This window comes from Penaeus japonicus, unplaced genomic scaffold, assembly GCF_977035675.1.
Source record: "Penaeus japonicus unplaced genomic scaffold, GWHDUDI00000001_assembly GWHDUDI00000012, whole genome shotgun sequence".
Taxonomy (NCBI): domain Eukaryota; kingdom Metazoa; phylum Arthropoda; class Malacostraca; order Decapoda; family Penaeidae; genus Penaeus; species Penaeus japonicus.
Genome location: NW_028234414.1, coordinates 26,689,457 through 26,709,289, shown reverse-complemented (window position 1 = coordinate 26,709,289; position 19,833 = coordinate 26,689,457). Strand labels below are relative to the sequence as shown.

The window sequence follows — 19,833 nt, the reverse complement described above, 5'->3', positions numbered from 1 at the left end:
TGTGTGTGTGTGTGTGTGTGTGTGTGTGTGTGTGTGTGTGTGTGTGTGTGTGTGTGTGTGTGTGTGTGTGTGTATGTGTGAGAAAGAGAGAGAGAGAGAGTGTGTCTGTGTGTGTGCACGTGTCTGTGTGTGTGTGCACGTGTCTGTGTGTGTGCACACGTGTATGTGTACGTGTGTGTGTACACGTGTGTGTATGTGTATGTGTACGTGTGTGTGTGTGTGTGTGTGTGTGTGTGTGCACATGTATGTCCGTGTATGTGCATATGTGTGTGTGCGTGTGCGCGCGCGCAGGTGTGTGTATGTGTGTGTGCAGATGTGTGAGTATGTGTGTGTGTGTGTGTGTGTGTGTGTGTGTGTGTGTGTGTGTGTGTGTGTGTGTGTGTGTGTGTGTGTGTGTGTGTGTGTGTGTGTGTGTGTGTGTGTGTGTGTGTGTGTGTGTGTGTGTGTGTGTGTGTGTGTGTGTGTGTGTGTGTGTGTGTGTGTGTGTGTGTGTGTGTGGTTGTGTGTGCCTTTGTGTGCGTATGAGCAGACGAGTGTGTGTATGTGTATGTATATGTGCGTGAACGTGTGTATGTGTGTGGTTGTTTATGTGCATGTGCGCGTGCGTGTGGGTATGTGCGCGTGCGTGTGGGTATGTGTGCGTGTGGGTATGTGCGTGCGCGCGCGTGTGTGTGGGTATGTGCGTGCGCGCGCGTGCGTGTGTGTATGTACGTGCATGTGTCCGTATGCGTGGGCGTGTGTGTGTGTCCTTCCACCTTTCCTTTATTTTGCAATCAGATTTTAGCCAGAAGGCCCAAAAGGACTAATTACAAGATATAATGTTCTGTGCGTCTATGTCCAAGGGCAGGAGACTCACAAATTGTGAGTGTCTCGCTGGCTAGCAATAGAGATGGTGAGCGGCATATTTACGCCACTTGTATAATAAAGTCAATCAAGACCCATTTTGTAACAAGCGTTCTCCTTAACGATGGAATTATGCTTATGAGTCCATAGGTTTATCGGAAAGATTATTCAAATGCTTATAACTTAAACCACGAACTAAAAAAAGGCAAACTTATCCAAGAAATATGCCTTGGCTATGGAGTGAGAAAATAAATATTGATAAATTTCATGAATATCAATGAAAACCAATACATAAATCCTTATGCGATAGCATCGTAAAAGAAAATCTGGCAACTGAGGCGAAGATTGTGAAGCACGGCAACCTTGTGTTGTGCCACGTTAAGCAGGAAGAGTAAGAAGGAAAACAAGGCGAATATACGAGATTATCCATTCTGGAACACTGAAAGAGGCAGTAAACACACCCTAATAGTTCTCGGCTCATCTGCAATGTGCTCGTAGACATTATAACTTAGAAAATTGTATATATTAATGTAAGTGTTTTGGTTTCATGGCGAAGATCACTACTTATTATCTCCTAGAAATAACAACGATCACCAAGCATAAACTGCAGTGGATACGTGCAGCACTACGATGCCTGGGATGCGGACGCTCACTGCACTCACCATACTCCAATTCCTAACATCGTATGGATTCTCTTCAGACGTTCATCTTACAAGGCAATCGAGGTCAGTGTCAGCACATTCTTCAATTAATTATCTTCGAAATATATGACCCAAAAAATTATCCTAACATGCTCTATCTAAAAAGTCTTAACCCCCCAGAGTGACTGCGTCCGTTTGGTCAAGCTTTAGTGGCTGGGGACTAGAGGTTGACGGATGCAACAACACTCAACAACAGGACTGTTACAACCCTCTCGTCAGATACAGCCTCCAACTACCACCCGAGGACACTCCTCCACATCCTTCCAGGGAGGGGGAGGGACTCACTCTAACGGTCCTAAACCAAAGGAACGCTGCAGTTGTCTTTCACAAGGTACAATCACTTTATTTTCACTCGTAAATCAATCACTGCAATACACAATCGCTTCTGCTTAGTTCTTTGAAGTCATACCTTTTCGAGTCTAAGAAAACGGACAAACAGCATAACATCAGGCGGTGCTCTAGAATGTAAATCCATCAAGGTCAAATATTCGTCTAAGCCGTAAAGGCGCTGTCACACTAGCACTTTTCCGTCAATTTTCTGAAAAATTGTCAATTTTTGAGCGAATTGGCATCTTTCTAGTCAGACGATAATTCCGAGTTTCCGCGTGAAACATTCCCGTCGTCTTATTGGCCAAGTGTAATCAAATCAAGAACTATATTTTTAAATGTTCGTATTTGTTTTAAATCATTAATAATATTCAATTATAATTAAATTGACTTTTCTTATTTATAGCTTAAAATTGACAAAGAGAAATCTGTAAATCTAAATTTCATGTCCATAGATAAAATTTGTTTTAAGTGCTCGACTTTATTGTTTACATCCGTCAGCCGCAGAGCGCTCTATTTTTCCTCCAGTTTTGAAACACAATGGACTGTGGATGGACACAGGCCCTTCAGAAGAATACTTGAATTATAATATTTTATTGCTTTTTCTTGTTATGCTCAGCATCTGCTAAAACTGCTAAAGTCTAGCATAACCGCGCATTATCGCTTGTTCGAGTATCGCATTACTAAGCCGATGGTTCCTAGTGTGACTGCGCGCCTCAAAAAATTGACAATTTTTGAAAATTGACGAAAAAAAACAACGGAAAACAGGCTAGTGTGACAGAGCCTTAACTCAAGTTGGAAGCGTACGTGCAATGGGTAAATGACCAGACCGTGCAATGCATATTTCCCCAGGTCTTCCCGCTGGGTCAGTACTGGGCTCACTATGCTGATCTGCAATGGCACATGGACCGCGTGGCATCAGGACGCGTCGTCGTCATCACGGTGGCAGTCTCTGGCACTGTGGGACTCCGCCAAGCTAAGAGTCAAGAGGAGTAACGAGGCAGAATGGGAGGATCACGGCAGGGAGGGATGAAGGTGAAGAGAGAGAAGAAAAAGTGAGGAAAGTGAGGAAGCATAAGGGAAGAGAAGCAGCAAGTAAGAGCAAGAGCAAAGTAAATGAGGAGGAAGAGAAGAGTAGGCAGGTGCGGGATCAATACCAGTAGTACTGATCAGGAGGCATGGAAAAGGGGGAAAGAGGAGAGTAGGAGGAGGGGAGAGAGGAGAAGAGTAGAGTGTGTGGTAGCATAGAGTGCAGGAGAGTGGAATTGTAGGAGCCAGTGGTGCCGAGGCAGCAGAAGAGCAGTGAGGGGGGACAGAAAAGGGCAGGGAGTAAGGAGGAGCAATGAAGAGGGAAATGTTGAAGTCCAAGCAGAAGTGAAAATATAAATCAGAGAAAGATGGAATAGGAGAGGGAAGAGATGCAATAAAGGGGGGAGAATAGGTAGGTAATAGAGGGGGGCTAGGAGAAGGAAAGGGGAGGGAGGAGAGATGCTTCAATAGGAAAGTGGAGAGAAGAAGGAAGCGAGAGAGGAGAATTGGAAGAGGATGAGGGTGAGAAAGAGAAGTAGGAGGAAGTAGGAAAATTGAGGAAGATCTAGAGGAAGAAGAGGGAAAGGAGTAGAAGGAGGAGTACATAGGTGGGGAAAGGGAGAAGGGAGGCGCGAAAGCAGTCAGGAAGAGTGCAGTAGGGGAGAAGAAGGAGTGATAAGAAGGCAGAGTAGGCAGGCACAGGAGGGGGCATGAGGAGTAGAGAGGGGAAGAGAGGGGCAAGCGAGAAGAAGCCGGTAGAGAGAAAAGGAGAGGGTGAGTGAGAGAGATTCAGAAATAATAAGCATATATACATATATATCAATGATAATATAAAAAATATAACTGATAGATAGATCGATAAGAGCATGTATATATAATATAGATATATTATAATAATATATATATATAAGTATAGTAACATGAGCACACGTAAATAAGTAGGCATATAGACATACATATAATATTATTATAAATTATATATAAGTATATCTATCATCTACGATATAGTATAACTACATATATATAGATTATGATATAATATATATCTAGTAATATATAGATATAGTAATATAATACTATATATATAGTATAGTGAGTGCTTATATATAAATAGGTGAATTATCTATGATAAATAAATAGATAGAATAAATGAGTAATAGTAAACATACATAAAACTATATATCGATACCCCTATAAAGTATATTAAGTACATATATAAGTATATACTCATCTACATGCAGTATATATATATATTTAGTCAAATATATATACACATCCACTTAGCGACGAGAGTATGGCCGCCTCAGTGGTAATGCATCCTACTGTACTTAAATAATTGCCAGAGGATGAGCAGAACAGCAATGTATTCGAGAGAACCATTAGCGGTGACACGAAGACCAATATAAATATCCATAAAGAATACAGTAAACTCTTGTCCATGTCTGTGACGAGACGGTAATATCAAGGTGTGTACTGAAGTCACCCTGCAGCAGACTGAAGAATAGGCTATCCTTGTCGACTGGCAAATCCGTACGACCATCCATTGGGCATGTGCGAGCGAGCGGCTGGATGATCATCATTGGGCGCGCCGTACGCCAAATTGACGAGCACTGACCTGATGATGGAGCACAGTCTCAGACTTCAGCTCAGGGCAGGGCGCCACGAGACGGTCACCAACGCAGACTAGGAGTTAGACGCAGACGCATAAGCCTGTCGACTTGCCGCCGCTGGCAACAAGGAGACGCACTAGCTAGCAACTCGCGACGGCCACGGTAAACCATCACGTTATGAAGTAGAGGGAGGGCAATCAGTCGAGGACTATATGAGCTTGAGCAAGGCCAGGGCCTGCCTCGTGCATATAGCCACCGGGCGAAGCGCGAGCGACACGGTCCCTTACGCAAAAGCGCTCCTTCTGAGACGAGCCTGAACTGATGAATACAGTTTAACTGTAAACCTTTTAGCGCGGCCGGAAGTTTAAATGCCATGTTATGGCAGTTAAGGCATGGCTGAAGATCTTGCTGCCGATAGGTATAAGGGTAGAGAAAGGGGAACAGGCAACGAGACGAGCTCAAATAGACAATAGGATTTGCATTTGAATTTGTAAGGCATCCTAATGATCTACAATACGTGGATAGGTCGCCCTGCAGCACTATGGGTCCTAGCCGACAAAGGCCGTGGTTTTTCGTATTGGGGCGAAACGAGATTCGCATAGCACAGTACGATATATGTGTGTCGTGTGTAAGAGGTGTGTGTGGTGTGTTCTCTTTGGTGGTGTTGTTGTGGTTGTTGTGTGTGGAGTGTGTAGATGTCTGTGGATGTGATGGTGTGGTGTGCTTGCATGGTGGGTGTGGTGTGGGGTGGTGCGTGAGACATTGTTTTTGTCTGTTGTTATGGTCCATATTTAGTTTTAGGATACGTCAGATAAAACAACATGTGCAGAAAGCAATCCAGGACGAAAATATGTGTAGACACGTTAATAGATGGCATAACACATTGAGCTCTGCATTATACTATAAGAATACGACGCACACACGACAATCACCGACACCAGTAATACGCATAACAGCGCTCACACACACACACACACACACACAACATCACACACCGCACACACACGACAAATATATTCTCAAATATGCATATAGTATACTGATATATATAGTAGATATAGTAGTACAGTAACTTATTTGTATGTATATACATATCGCGTACATATATATGTATTATGCATACCAGTTTGTAATACATCTGATGTAATATATATAATATAATCAATAATAATTGTATAGTAGTAGTTTATATATATAATGGTACAGCTTTAGTTTGTATAAATACAGTACATAGCTAAATTATGTACTATACTATAGCCTATTTAGTTTAAACAGTATATACATTATCATGATTATAACACTGGCGCACTAAAAGAGCAGAGAAAACACTTGGCGACGATTGACTCGAACTTTTTCCATGAAAGGTTCCTCTTCTAGAGGCGAAAGCAAGTCCAAAAAATGAATAGAGGAAGTCTATATTTAGAACGTAGAAAGTATATGATACAAAAAGGAGAGGGACCGTGAAGGTGACAGGGAGTGGCTGACTCACGATCTACAGAGGAAGGATGATTAAGGGTCTAATTAAACTAAGGAAGAGGCGTTTTCAACGACTAAAACTAGGAGGTAAGTCATCACAACTCACGCGCATGTGCACCAACACAGCAAGATTTATTGGAATCTTTATGAATGATAAAAGAGATTCACATTCGTTCTTTCTTCACGCATGTAGACGTATTTAGTTATAGCATATCCGTACACATGCGACACACAGAAGCTGACCGCACACACTATATATGATATAGTTATACAATAGAAAATTGTGTTGTTGTGTGTGAGGTTTGTTGTGTGTGTGTATGGGCTAATTAAATTTGCGGCTGCAATGAGGAGTTATAAGAAACTTCTCAGTCCGCTTGTAAACATGCGATTCCTTACTATCTGCATGAATACATGCCGATTTAGCATGAAAGTGCTGACAATTAAATGAGACCTGTTCATCCTACATTCTAGTGGTAGTCTTCTTAGCTACTAGAGATAGCAAATTAAAAGGCATTGAAGTTTCGAACCAGGCATAAATATGTCCAGACCGCATTTGACACGGAAGTAGAAGAAAAGTGATAGTAGAGTTGTACAAATATTGGGTAGGTCTATAGCTGATTCGGCAATGGCTAAATGGTTTACGGTCTTGTTAGATCGAAATTACAGCAGATACATAATAGGCAGCTGATATTTGTATAAGGTATGAGATGTTTGTCGAGCATATGATTACTCACAACGTAAGGAACAGAAATAAGTGAATAATGAGAGCCAAACGCGCGAGGAAATACAGTAGAAAATAGATCAAAGAATCACATAACAAAACAAGATGATTAACGAAACGAGCATAATGTATAAAACAGTTAGAAACACACAAGTGAATTCTTTGGGAGATTTAAAAGCAAAAAAGGATACTAAATGCACTGAAGAAATAGCTTCTCAAAGTAATGGACTGCAACGTTGCCACAGAGATAGAGATTCAAGTAAAGAGGTAAAGAGTCCCGATCAGATTCAGTCTTAGACCGTCTAATAAATCATGACATAGACGTGTACTACGCTCACGTATCGAACCGACAGAATATACAAAGCACAAAGCGAGCCATGCAAGACGGACTAATAGATGAACAGAGTGTAAGTAGAATGAGAAAGAGCTTTGTAAGAAGCAGCAGAAACCATCTAATCGAGGCCGAGTGCAATGAAGAAATATACTCGTGTTGCACGGGTAAAGGCAGTATGATCAGATGCCGCAAAAATCTACATTGCTTTCCGCCATATTTAAAGTCAGTAAGTCAGACATGGACGGTAATTGAAACACAAGGTGTCAAGGGGCACGCCGCACGGAAGATGACAATGGAATGTTATTTAGAACGAAGTAGCATGCTAGAATGGTGTATGGATATATATATAGTAGATGCAATACCGTGATAGTAGACATAGTATGAAGATATATAGGAATAGTATAATCGAGTATATATATATTGTATATGTACTAGTATGTATAATATAGTAGTATCAATATAGTAAAGTATATAAAATATTATATATATATATATATATATATATATATATATGATATATATATATAAATGCTTGGTGTGTGTGGTGTGTGTGTATGTATGTATGTAATGAACACACACACAACACACACACACACCCACATCACACACACACACAAATTTATTATAAATAATAAGATATATATCCATAATGCATATATATATATATATATATAATATATCTATAATACTATATATATATAATATAGTATATATGTATATATAATAAATATATAATTAAATTTTATTTATTTTTTTTTTTTTTTTTTACATTCATATATATATATATAATATATATATAGTACATATTTGGAGTGTGTGTGTCTGTTGTGTTGTGTGCGTGTGTGTGTGTGGTGTATGTGTGTATTTATATATATAAGTATATAATATATATATATATATGTAATATATAATTCATTTTTCTAAATATTTACTGAATTAGAAGCGTCACGATCAATCCTTTTCTAATTACTAGTCTATATGATTAACTAAAGGCTATCGCTTGCAATGACCTTCACATCCAGGTAATAGTAAAGCATCACATTGCTTGCAAAACCCTTACTTAACATAACAATGTCAATGTTCAGCAAAATTAAATTATATTTATAACCTGTCAATACATACCCTACAGGAGTGAAGTGAGCATAGTGAATAACCAACAGAATATCATTTGGTACTAATTTCATAAATACCAAAAAAAAGTAAAATGCTTGAAACAACACCGGTCTGTAATAGTAAAAATTACCATGAAAAAAAATTGAGGAAAAATGGGATAATATATTTCGATTCAGCATAAAAAACTGACTCAAAAGAGGTATCACAATTTTAAAAATAACTTGGTTATGCTGCAAATTCTAGGAAGATCTAATTACATCATTAGTGAGAATAATGAACGATAAACATATTGAGCAAAGGGAATTATAGCAATATTCTCTCGTTATGAAAGTACAATTCCAGTAGCTTGATAACGTTAATAGATGTTAGATTAGTGTGTTTTTAAAATTACAATCATCAGTGCGCGACTGTTTTATTCTTTTCGTTATATTGATCATTTTTTTAATTACTTATCATCATCATTTTTATTACTATTGTCATTATCCTTATATGGTATTTCACATTATAATCGATAGTTTTATATTACGTGGGTCGCTAGTTCTGTGCAGTATTCTTGTGATCACTATCATTACAATTTGCGTTTGTTCAACATGTTTCGTTATTTATATTCTACAGAGTTTGTTGTAGAATCATGAGCCACAGTTTTATCATACTCAGGGTTATTGTTGACTGAGCTGAGTTTATCATAAATTACACGCTTTTTAGTCATTGAAATTACGCATAATATTAGTTGGTGTATAATCATGCGGTCCATCAGTAACCCTGCACGAGCAGATTGATGGCCTAATAAATCCGTCCACGAGATATTAGCGGTGCGAGATATCCATATGAAACACTTGCTGGCAGGATTGACCGACAGGCCATGGGATCAATGTAACGATATTTCTTCGTGTTGTCTTATTATTAATTTATGTTTTACAGTCACTTGTTTTTAAAATCTATCTTTCTTCCTTCCACTCACCGCCTCGCGTATTATGTTGGGGCATTGTGTCTATGCCTCCAGTCTCCATAATTACGCAGTGAATCACAAATTTGCGTTAGACAACAATTGAGACAGCTACGCAAAATGACCAAACTGCGACTTAGAGAGTAGCGAGCAGAACGACCTGGTCTCGCAGCAGTGAGATTCTAGGTATTCCAGAGTGGCAGTACTTTTATCACGCTGTATACTTTGGCATCAGCGATGTCTAGGCGTAATCTCCGTCGTCGAGCAGTGCTCCTGTCTTCTTTTTATAACAACAAAACAGGGAAAGAATATATAAAAAGACTAAGAGACGAGAGAAACGGCCAGAGCCCAAGACGGTGGTGACGAGACGCAAGCGAATTCCTTACCCCGCGTAGATTGACTTGTCCCGTTTTGGTAGCAGAACAGAGAAAAAAAAGCTGGTTTCGAGGGGAGAGAGAAGCCGAAAGCTAAAATGGACATTGTCTCGTTTAAAACTATTTTCTTAGTTGGTCTTTTACTGGCGTCCGTAGAGAAAGATGCCGCGTTGCATTATTCATAACTTATTACCATTAAGCAAGAATAATAATTCAGTCATTGTTGATCATGCAGTCATCAATGTTTTGTCTTGGTGTCCATTGTAGTGTCAAGTTAGCGAATTGAGGCACAGCATGCAGACAACAAATAAGGCCACTAGTAGAGCATATTCTAGCGTACAAAAGTACGAGTCTTTATAAATACGCGTATTTTGTTAGCCTGCGCCAATGCATTTTGTAGTCAACAGGTGATCTATATGTACTTTCCTTTTTACAAATATTACAGACATAGGTGGTTTTCATAGCTAATGGCGTCTTATGAGCCTGCTAAATAAGTCAGATCCAATACATGCGCTATATGCTCTTACAGATTTATTATAGTACAGTTACAGGGCAGGGCCGGGGACACTGCCTTAACTTGTTCTGCAATCTATTTGATGGTTCATCATGACATGACACTCCTTAAAAAGAATGTCAAGCAAACTGCAAAGCTACTTATATGGTACGCGTCAGATAGCAATGCTACCACATTGTTGCGCTTTTTGGTATGTTCCTAAGCTACGTGTATGGTTGAGCGGTAGACATTAAGATTTACAAGCCACCCGATTTACACCTACTTGTCTTGACTTTACACTACCTGAGTAGTGCCTAATAATATGACAATAATAGTAATAGTAATAATTTTGTTGTATGTTCATAGAGTAGGGATCACACTATGTACAGTTGCAGTATACCACACGTCATTATTGGCATAAGTTATCATTGTCACACGTATGTACAGCATAGCATCATTTTTACTTAGAAAATGCAGTATGAGTAATACATTGACATCTATTTACTAAATGCATTATTATCTTTGCTTAACTACTACTACTCCTATTAACTAATTATAATTTTACGCTTTGCGTGACATCAGATGTATAACAGAGTATCTTTTATACTACTACTTGCTATACGGAGCCTTTATTTTCATGCTTTAGTGGTTTTTTTATTCCCACGGTCTTTCGCAGCGCTTGCCCGTCTGCCCTTAGTCTACTACTTATTTCTTCATGTCTGGCTTTGCCTTCGCGATACGAAATTGGCATAAAGATATAGGCAAATAAGGAGAGCGAAACCGATCGTTTGTACATTATCATAAGCAGATCGCGCTACCGTCTTTTGTATATGCACCTCAATGTTGATAAGACTCGTTATTTCGTTCGACTAGTTCCTATATAGCGCGTTTTTCTATTTTTTCGTTCTCGTTATATGGTGACAACCGTTTCAATAGGAATACGGGCCAGACTCGAATTCATACTCATATACCTTACTCTCACTGATGAGACAACAAAAAGCATTTTCATCCATTCTTTGTTGCTTGCGCGACGATAATGCGAAATACAAAGGCATCTTATTTCCAGATTTGCCAGTTACGCGATTAAAAAAACTTCAACATCTACATAGACATGGGAACAATCCTGGTTTAGCTCGAAATAGATTATGAGAGAATGATGAAACAGAGTTTTACAGAATAGGGACAAGTTTTTTTTTTTCCAGATAACATAGATAGAAACGAAGGCCTGCTTTTATGATTTAAAAAAACAAGAGCAATGTGTACAAAGAACTCAAAAATTACATGTCCACAGATACGAAACAACCATACTGGTTTATTAATTCATAGTATAGCAAAGTACTGTGTACATCTAAGTATTATATTATTACATGAGATATATCAGTCTGATGTTATCAGGATGTGCGTTTTGTGTATTTGTGATGATTATATATAGTATAGATATAAATACATGACATATAAATATATACAAAATATATAAATATATAATGATAGAGCATAGAAGCATATTATTATAATAGTATATAAAGTGTATGCGTATAATATATGATAAAATTATGCGTATAATGATAATAAGTATCGATAGTAATAGATCTGTGTCGGTGAAGGTCTGTGTGTGTTCACATTGCGCACACACTTCGACATAAATTAGTTCCAAGGATCTCACATTGGTCACTTCTATCACAGCCCTTAAGCTAACCACATTACTTTCATTACTATTACTTTGTGACAAAAGAAAGTATGGGGGAATAAGAGGGAGAGCAAAAGGAGCAGAGAGCAGACAGAGAAAAGTTGGAGGAGTCAAAGCAGGCTAAACCCGCTCTATCTACAACAGAACACAACACCTACACGTCCGTATCACCCAGCGCTCAATTCCTGCTCCTCAGCGTCAGCACTCCTTATTTCCCACCTGGCTCCCCTATCTTCATTAAGGATATTGAGAAAGTCTGACACATGTACCAATCAGAATAACATATGGCATCATTATAATACAAGCATATGTCTGCTAACAACTGTTTGTTCATGATTACATAGAGTATATGTAGCATATGTGATATATAAGTAGTTTTTATTTATAGGCACAAAGCAGAACTGACTCGCTACAGTCAGTTAGACTTTAGTGCATACTTTTAACGAACTATTGACATACTAACGACAGACAGGGAAGTAACTGACGTCATGCGAGATGACGTCCGAAAGCAAGCACAATTTTGTTACTTCAGTAAGGAACTAGTTTTGTTCACTGCGGGGGTAGTTATTTGGTGTCTTCCTGTGTGTTCCAGGATTTGTCAGACAGAATGAATAACTAGTATGCTCCATCAGTAAAATACATTGAGTAGTCTTTTGTCTTCTGTAGGTATTAACTGGGCAACGAGTCCTCATCATGTAGTTTATGAACGCTCAACGAGCCTATCAGTTAGTTTCTTTACAGTAATAAATGCATATAAAAATTATTAAAATGAACAAGTCTCATAGTTTTAGATGTCTTTGTTATGATGCACTATAGAATACAATTAGATAAGTTTAATGCTAGAGGCCGATTTTTACGTCATGCATATAAACTGGCTAGAGCGGAGGAGGGTTTGATAAGCTTTATCATTCATGTTGTCACAAGTTTCATAGGATGTAGAGTGCTGACTCAGCGAAAAATGATGGGATGGAAAATGTTTTTGTACTGTTCTTTGGCTTGTTCTGACTCTTAGCTCTTCACGGGCTTGTTTCGCGTGAGCACGACTGACGTGTTTCGACACAGAGCCCTTTATATATAAAATGAACTGCCTTTTAAAGGCTTTTATTTTTAATCTGTGAAAGCCGTTCGTAGGTGTGTAGTGTGTCTGTGTGTTGTTGTGCGCGTGTGATGTGTGTATTGTGATGTCGTGTGTTTAGAGTGTGTGTGGTGTGTGTGGTGTCGTGATGTTGTGTTTGATCTATGTTTGAAATCTCAGACCACCGTATCCTATCAATCTTTGTGGCGACTGTCAAGTATATAGTATATTTGATATATAATGATAGTCATCTTCATACATGATATATAGTGATATTAGTAAAATAGTATAAGCATAAAGGACATATTCATACATCATATCATATCATATAAAGCATATATATTGATAGTATAGTATTATCATGATATATAATGAATACGGCAATATTTATACATACCTACATCAAGATATGAGATACATGAAATATATAAGTAAGTAGTATCAAGATCAGCATAGTTTATACAGTACATATATGAAGAATATAAATAGAATAAGTATGAAAACTATATATCAATATAATATATATATGAAATTGTCCAGTATAGTGATAACAGAGATTTAAGTTACTATATATGATATATATATAAGATATAAGTAATAAGATAGCAGACTATACTGTCCCAAAATACAGAATAAGTTATATATCAATAGTATTAGTATAAATAATAGTTATCATAATAGTATATATAGGAAATAGTTCTATGATATATGAGTTATACAGTATATATTATAAACAATATATGATATATAAGTATATCAGATCGAATATAGTAATATATAATGATAATGTATGAAGTACAATGAGCATGCATAGATATATACAGTATAAGTATAATATATATAGGTCAATTATATATATATATTAAAGTATAACTTAAAAGAGTAAAGTAAATGTATATCATAATAAATGGAATGGTATATAAGATAATATATATATCAGTAGTATAGTAAATATCAATATATTAGTATAAGAGGCAATATATATAAATATCAGAATAGTCAAATATATATATAGATATATATTATATATCAAGCAAGATGAATGTATAATATAATTATATATGATAAAAGTATATATCAGTATAGTAATAGTACAGCAATATAGGTATAGCATGATATAGTATATAAGATAAGTAGATATAGTATACATAGTACAGAGTATACAGCAGAGATATTAACGTATATGAGTAGTATATTATATCACAGAAGTACATATCATAACGATATCAATATATAAAACATATAGATATATAAAATATATATATATAGGTGCATCTAGATATTCTAGCGCATGTGGATAAACGAAACTATATAATTATGCGTAAGTATATCCGTAATAATATGATTATATCAGTATACATAGGGATCAATATAGGGGTATTAGTAATAAAGAGAAGCATAAATATATGTATCATAGTAAAAGTTTATAGTATAGTATATAGCAAAGAGATATCATATATGTATATATACTAAATAATATATATATGAAATATATATATCAGATGATTTATTATAATAGTATATAAATATATAGATATACAGATAATAAAAAGTAAATATAAGAGTTATAAGTAAATGAGGATACATACAATATATAAGTATATTATATTATCAGAATAATAGTATAGAATAGTATATATAATAGTATGAACAAAGAATATAGTATCTAGTAAGTATAGAAATAGCCTATGATCTATATACTAGACAAAGGTAATATGAGCATAATGATGTAATAGTGTATATAGGATACATGATTTATACATAGTATTGTAAACAACGACACACGAGATGGCACACAACGACACACAGCACACACACACACAGCAGCACACACACATATAATGTATAGATATAGATAAGTGAATATAAATAAGTATATATATATATAATCAATATGAATGATAGTAAACGACGCGTTGTACATAATATGACGAATAGAATATATAAATATTGGGTATGACAGTAGAGTCTATGATATAGTATGATATATAGGAATATAGTAATATATAAGTATATGCAAGCATCAGATAATAAGTTATCTGATAATATATCTTATAAAGTATAGATAGTATATTTCTGATAACTGCACTAATAGATGTCAGATAATGATTATCTGATATAATATATCAGATATATAGTATATATATATATATATGATATACTAATCTGTATATAATGATATATTAGTCGTAATAGAATCTAGTATATTATATATTTATAGACTATGATCATATAAGCGAATGTAGTTATCAAGATAGCACTTATTTAAGTTAAGTAAATACGTAATAGTAGAAATAATATCATATGAGATAAACAGTATAAAGCGAGTTGAGTATACATATAGTATATACTAAGTATAATAGTATATATAAGCAATAAATATATATATATATATATATATATATAATGTATAAAATATTAATATATATATAATATATATATATATATATATATTAAATATTATAAGAGATATGATATAAATAATAATGATAGTATAGATGAATACACACAACGCACACACACACACCACACACACAACCACATAAACGATACATCGCGATGATTTATGATACTTAAAGAGACAGAGATGGTACGAGCAGGGGCAGATATGCATGACGATTTCTCTGATCTGGAATCATGAAGGAAGATATGCACCAAGTCAGACGCAAATACCTGATGAGATTCATCAAGCGTGATTAGTAAGAGCGAGAGGAAGGCGACGCCAGTCGTTATACTCAGTTTATACAAACTACGAAGACAGATGCGCATCATGGATGTAGCGGGCGAGAAACAGCCATCTCGTCTTTCTCTCATGCAGATTCACTCTTAGTTTTTACGTACATGTTTATGCTGTCACTAGTATTCTTCGGCTGACCATTTGCCCGCACCCCCTCGGACTCTCATCTCATCGAGCTCTCGCCAGGCGCTCAGAGGGGAGTCGGGTCTCTCATGTTCTATCACTACATCGCGCTGCACAGTCTCAGGATCGTCTCAGTCTCGACTCGTATGTCGGCCCGAGCTCTCTCTCTACTTCATCTCGCTGCTCTATAATGACTATAGTAGATATATAAATATATAGTATATATCAGTAAGTATACAAGCAATATGATAAGTGCCTAGGTAGAAGTATATGATACGTATTGGTATGGATGTGCATTGCGATGTATGTCGGTGTATCCTTTGAATAGCTTGACATTCATTTTGGCAGAGGACCCAATCGTAGTGAGCATCACAAACATAAGGTTCCCTACGAAAAAAAACAGTTAAATTAAATGCACATAGCGAATGCAGGACGGATTGTTATCGCTCGTTGTCATGTTCTTCTCGCTGCATGTGATCCAAGTTTGTGGTAATATCACGATCGCATATGTGCCAGTAGCACTCTATATATATGGATGTTGAACGCATAAAAGATATGTCTTCAGACATTAGCGTTAGACTCTGGACTGATCAGAACGAGGACTGAGTCCAGGAGCTACATAGGTCTATTTTAACACAGCTGCGTGGATTATGTTTTTAAACATAGGAAGTTGAGTCATCAAGACGTATGTATGCGACACAATATTATGTGTTGGCACAGTCCATGGGGCACAGTGCTCTATTGGCAATATAAAGGAAAAAACAGATGAATGGATTACGAGAATCACTATGGCAGTCGTTCAGTTTTTGTGTCACGCTTGATAGGTAATTTCTTGCTTCGTTTAGAGGAATGTCTACTAGTTTTACGCATTGTTATGAGTTTGGAAGAGCAAGGTCATTAGAGATAAAATAGAAAGTTGAATGTGGAACTGACCTAACAAAAGGAGAGAGAAGAATAAGAGAGCGAGCATGAGAGATTAGAGAAGCAGGTGAGAAAGGGAGAGGAGAGAGAGAGAGAGAGAGAAGAACACGAGAGAGAGAGAGAGGAGAGACAGTGAGTGAGCCCAGCGCGACAGACCGCACCCCAGTCGCTAGAGAGAGAGAGCAGACAGAGAGAGAAGAGAGAATGCGAGGAGAGAGAGAAAGGAAGGAGAGAGAAGAAAAAGAAAAAGGAGTGAAAAAACAAACAATGGTTGTCCATGTACGATGCTCAGCGCTGGTGAATCGTGTGGCTGTTTATGAAAGCCATCGACGGTATACCACGATAATGGAATTGAAAACTAGCCGCTCTTTCAGCTGTGAAGTAAAAGCATGGTTCGGTCATAAGTGGCAGCTGTCCGCTATGATAGCTGAGTGGGGGCATGAGGGGGGGCGACGAGGGGGGAGGGACTCTAGGAGGGAGGGGGGGGGAGAGATGCAGCCGAGTGTTAAGCCGTTAAAAAAAAAAAAAAAAAAAACAAGAGTAGCCCCCTCAGTATCAAGTGGGTGTTGTCGAATGCCAAGATATGATTCTAGGCGGTGCTCAGTTTTGAAGACGCCAACGATGAACAGGACAGACACTGGTATAAGGAAGCGTCAAAGTAGAGATTAGGTAATATTGGAGTAGGTAGATCATCTCGATGATTACGTGGATGGAAGATAGCTAATGTTGTATTCGAGAAATAGCAGTTCCATAGTTGAAATGTTACAGGTCGGGTATGAAAGGCGGACAATTTACTGCGAATGAAATTGATGAACTGACACATAATAGATTTAACGTCAGCAGCGGAAGGGTAGGCTAAGTCACGACTAATTGTGGCAACTGCAACTGTAGAAGGTGATATAAATTAAAATGGCGTAGAAAGAATAAGACAGTATACTTCTGCATCTGTTCAAACTAAGTTGTACATTGTTTGAATGGCACAAGGAGGAATAGCAGAAGCACTCAGTACCATACTTTTTCAAGAATTTATATGATTGAAAGAAGGGTAAAGAACTACACTACAAAGAATACTAGTATAACTATTAAACAAAGAAGGGGTCGCGGCGCTCGAGTGTGTTTGTGGTGGTTGCTAGTGTGTGGAGTGTGTGTATGTTGATTGTGGAATGCGTGGTGATTGGAATCTGCGATTATGTGTGATTGTGTGTGTGTGCTGTGTGTGTGTGTGTGTAGTGTGTGTGTGTGTGGGTTACAGTTTCTAGATATCACAGATGTGACCACCAGCCATTTAGCAATATAGATAGATGGCTCGTGCCTCCGACATAATAGAGCTTTAGCTACTGGATCAAGACGATATCATATCAGATAGTCAAATCTACATACTCCGAAAGAGAGGCGGAATTATTTCCATCCCGACGCTTGTATTCGAAATGATCTTAAGACTATCCTGATAAGACAAGAAATTTCAGAAAACTGGAAAAAAAAATATGATAATTGCATTATGAATACCAACTACGTCATACGATAATCGCATGTAATGTCAACCTCAGAATAGAATAATAATTCATGAAATAAGCAACGTCAGCACCCGAGTGTTATTGGACAGTAGTCTAGATTCAAATCTTCTAGTCGCATTGCAGCAATAATGCAGTAATATGGCCCTGATCGATCTTATGTGCTACGCACATGAAACATTTACAAAGAGGGACGGGAAGATCGATTTCATCGAAAATAGCGGTGACGATACCCTGTTATTATATCTCGATGTTATTCGAAAGGAAATGAGTCGTGGGGCATGGTCGTAGAAGCTCTAGACAATCATAAGCGGAAACATAGCCGCAACCTAACGCGCGCGCGCGAGCGCGCACATACAAAAGATACATGAGACACACCGATGACGAGACGAGTTAGAGGGTCTGTGGATTTGTTCACAGATACTGTCTTGTTTATCAGTATGTGAAATCAGTTATTATCTGACCTTCTACTGGAGCAAGGTTACATAGTTCTGTCGAAAAGAATAGACTAATATATAGTATATGATAAGATATGTATACTAGTATATAGTAGTTTAATAGTAATAGCTGAATTATAGTTCTAGGTAGTGTCGCCAATGTCATGCGCACGCTCGAGCTGTCGGCGACACGTGCGTGGTATCTCACTCAAAACGAGTGAATAGTGAAATCTGACATAAATCAGTATGGAGTACCTAACCTTTACTCAATAGGTTTTCGTTAATAACTGAGTAGCCCGGGGTTTAGATAATGCGAATGCCATTGTTCTGACATGGATTGCAGTATAAAGAACTTGTTTGCACCTTCTAACAGACAGAACGAACATATTCGAACGAACATTTGAGCCTGTATCAACCTATATTAGATAGAAATATATATAATATATTACATAGATATGATTATAGTTTATGTAGGATATATATCTAAGTACTATACATAAGCTATATTATAATATAATACAGACACAGCATACACAACATGCACGATAACACACAAGCACGACCCAACGACACATCTCCGAGTCTCTCCCGTCAGTCACTTCTTCATCTCTCTGCAGCATCGCTCCCGATGCGCTCGCGCTCTTTCTGGCAGTGCATCGAATGTCTTCTTAGTTTTGATGTAGCTCACACCTTAGGTTTCTTGTTCTGACCTTTATTAAGCATTCCATATCAATTCAGTCTTCCCCCCCCCCCACCCCCCCCGCCCCCCGCCCCCTAGCCTCCGCCCCCCCCCCCCACCCGCACCCTCCCCCCACGCTCCAGGGCGGGGTATCTCGATCTCGCGCTCTCTCTCTCGTCGCTCGGTGGCTCTCAACTCAGCTGCAGTTGCTCTTCTCTCTGTAGACATCTCGTCTCTCTCATCCAGAAGAGTCACTGTAGAAGCTTCTATCGTCATCTTCTCGTCTCAGTGCACCTCCTCCGGTCTCTTCCGTCCTACAGGTACGTGCCGTCCTCTCATACTCTCGTGTCTCATCTCTCCCTGCCATCCCCACTCTCAGCTTAACGTCTCTCGCACGTCTCTTGTCTATCACGTCTCTCTCCCCTCTCCCAGTCTCCCGCCGTCTGCTCAGTCATTTACACAAATAATGCTCTCACACCCATCGAGAGCATTACAATAACACTGAAGAAAATAAGACATGAAAATGTAGAAAAAACGCAGAAAACTAAGATCAAAAATGAAACGAAAATAACAAAACAAAAAAAACCACGAAAGCCTATTTGGAGGTCTAAAAAAAAAGAAACAAAGAAAAAAAAACAAAAACAAAAAAAAAAACGGCATTGTCAAGCAGCATCAATTTAGCCGTGAAGGAAATGT

The 19,833-nt window shown here is 37.8% G+C and overlaps 1 protein-coding gene across 1 annotated transcript; it reads left to right on the top strand.

The window, feature by feature from the left end:
- Positions 1–669: 669 nt before the first annotated feature.
- LOC122260520 (uncharacterized) lies at positions 670–2,867 on the top strand. The gene is made up of 3 exons (XM_086542154.1): positions 670–1,568; positions 1,665–1,875; positions 2,724–2,867. Exons 1-3 carry the CDS (start codon positions 1,474–1,476, stop codon positions 2,865–2,867), a joined length of 450 nt encoding a protein of 149 aa, XP_086398280.1. The 5' UTR covers positions 670–1,473.
- Positions 2,868–19,833: the final 16,966 nt, after the last annotated feature.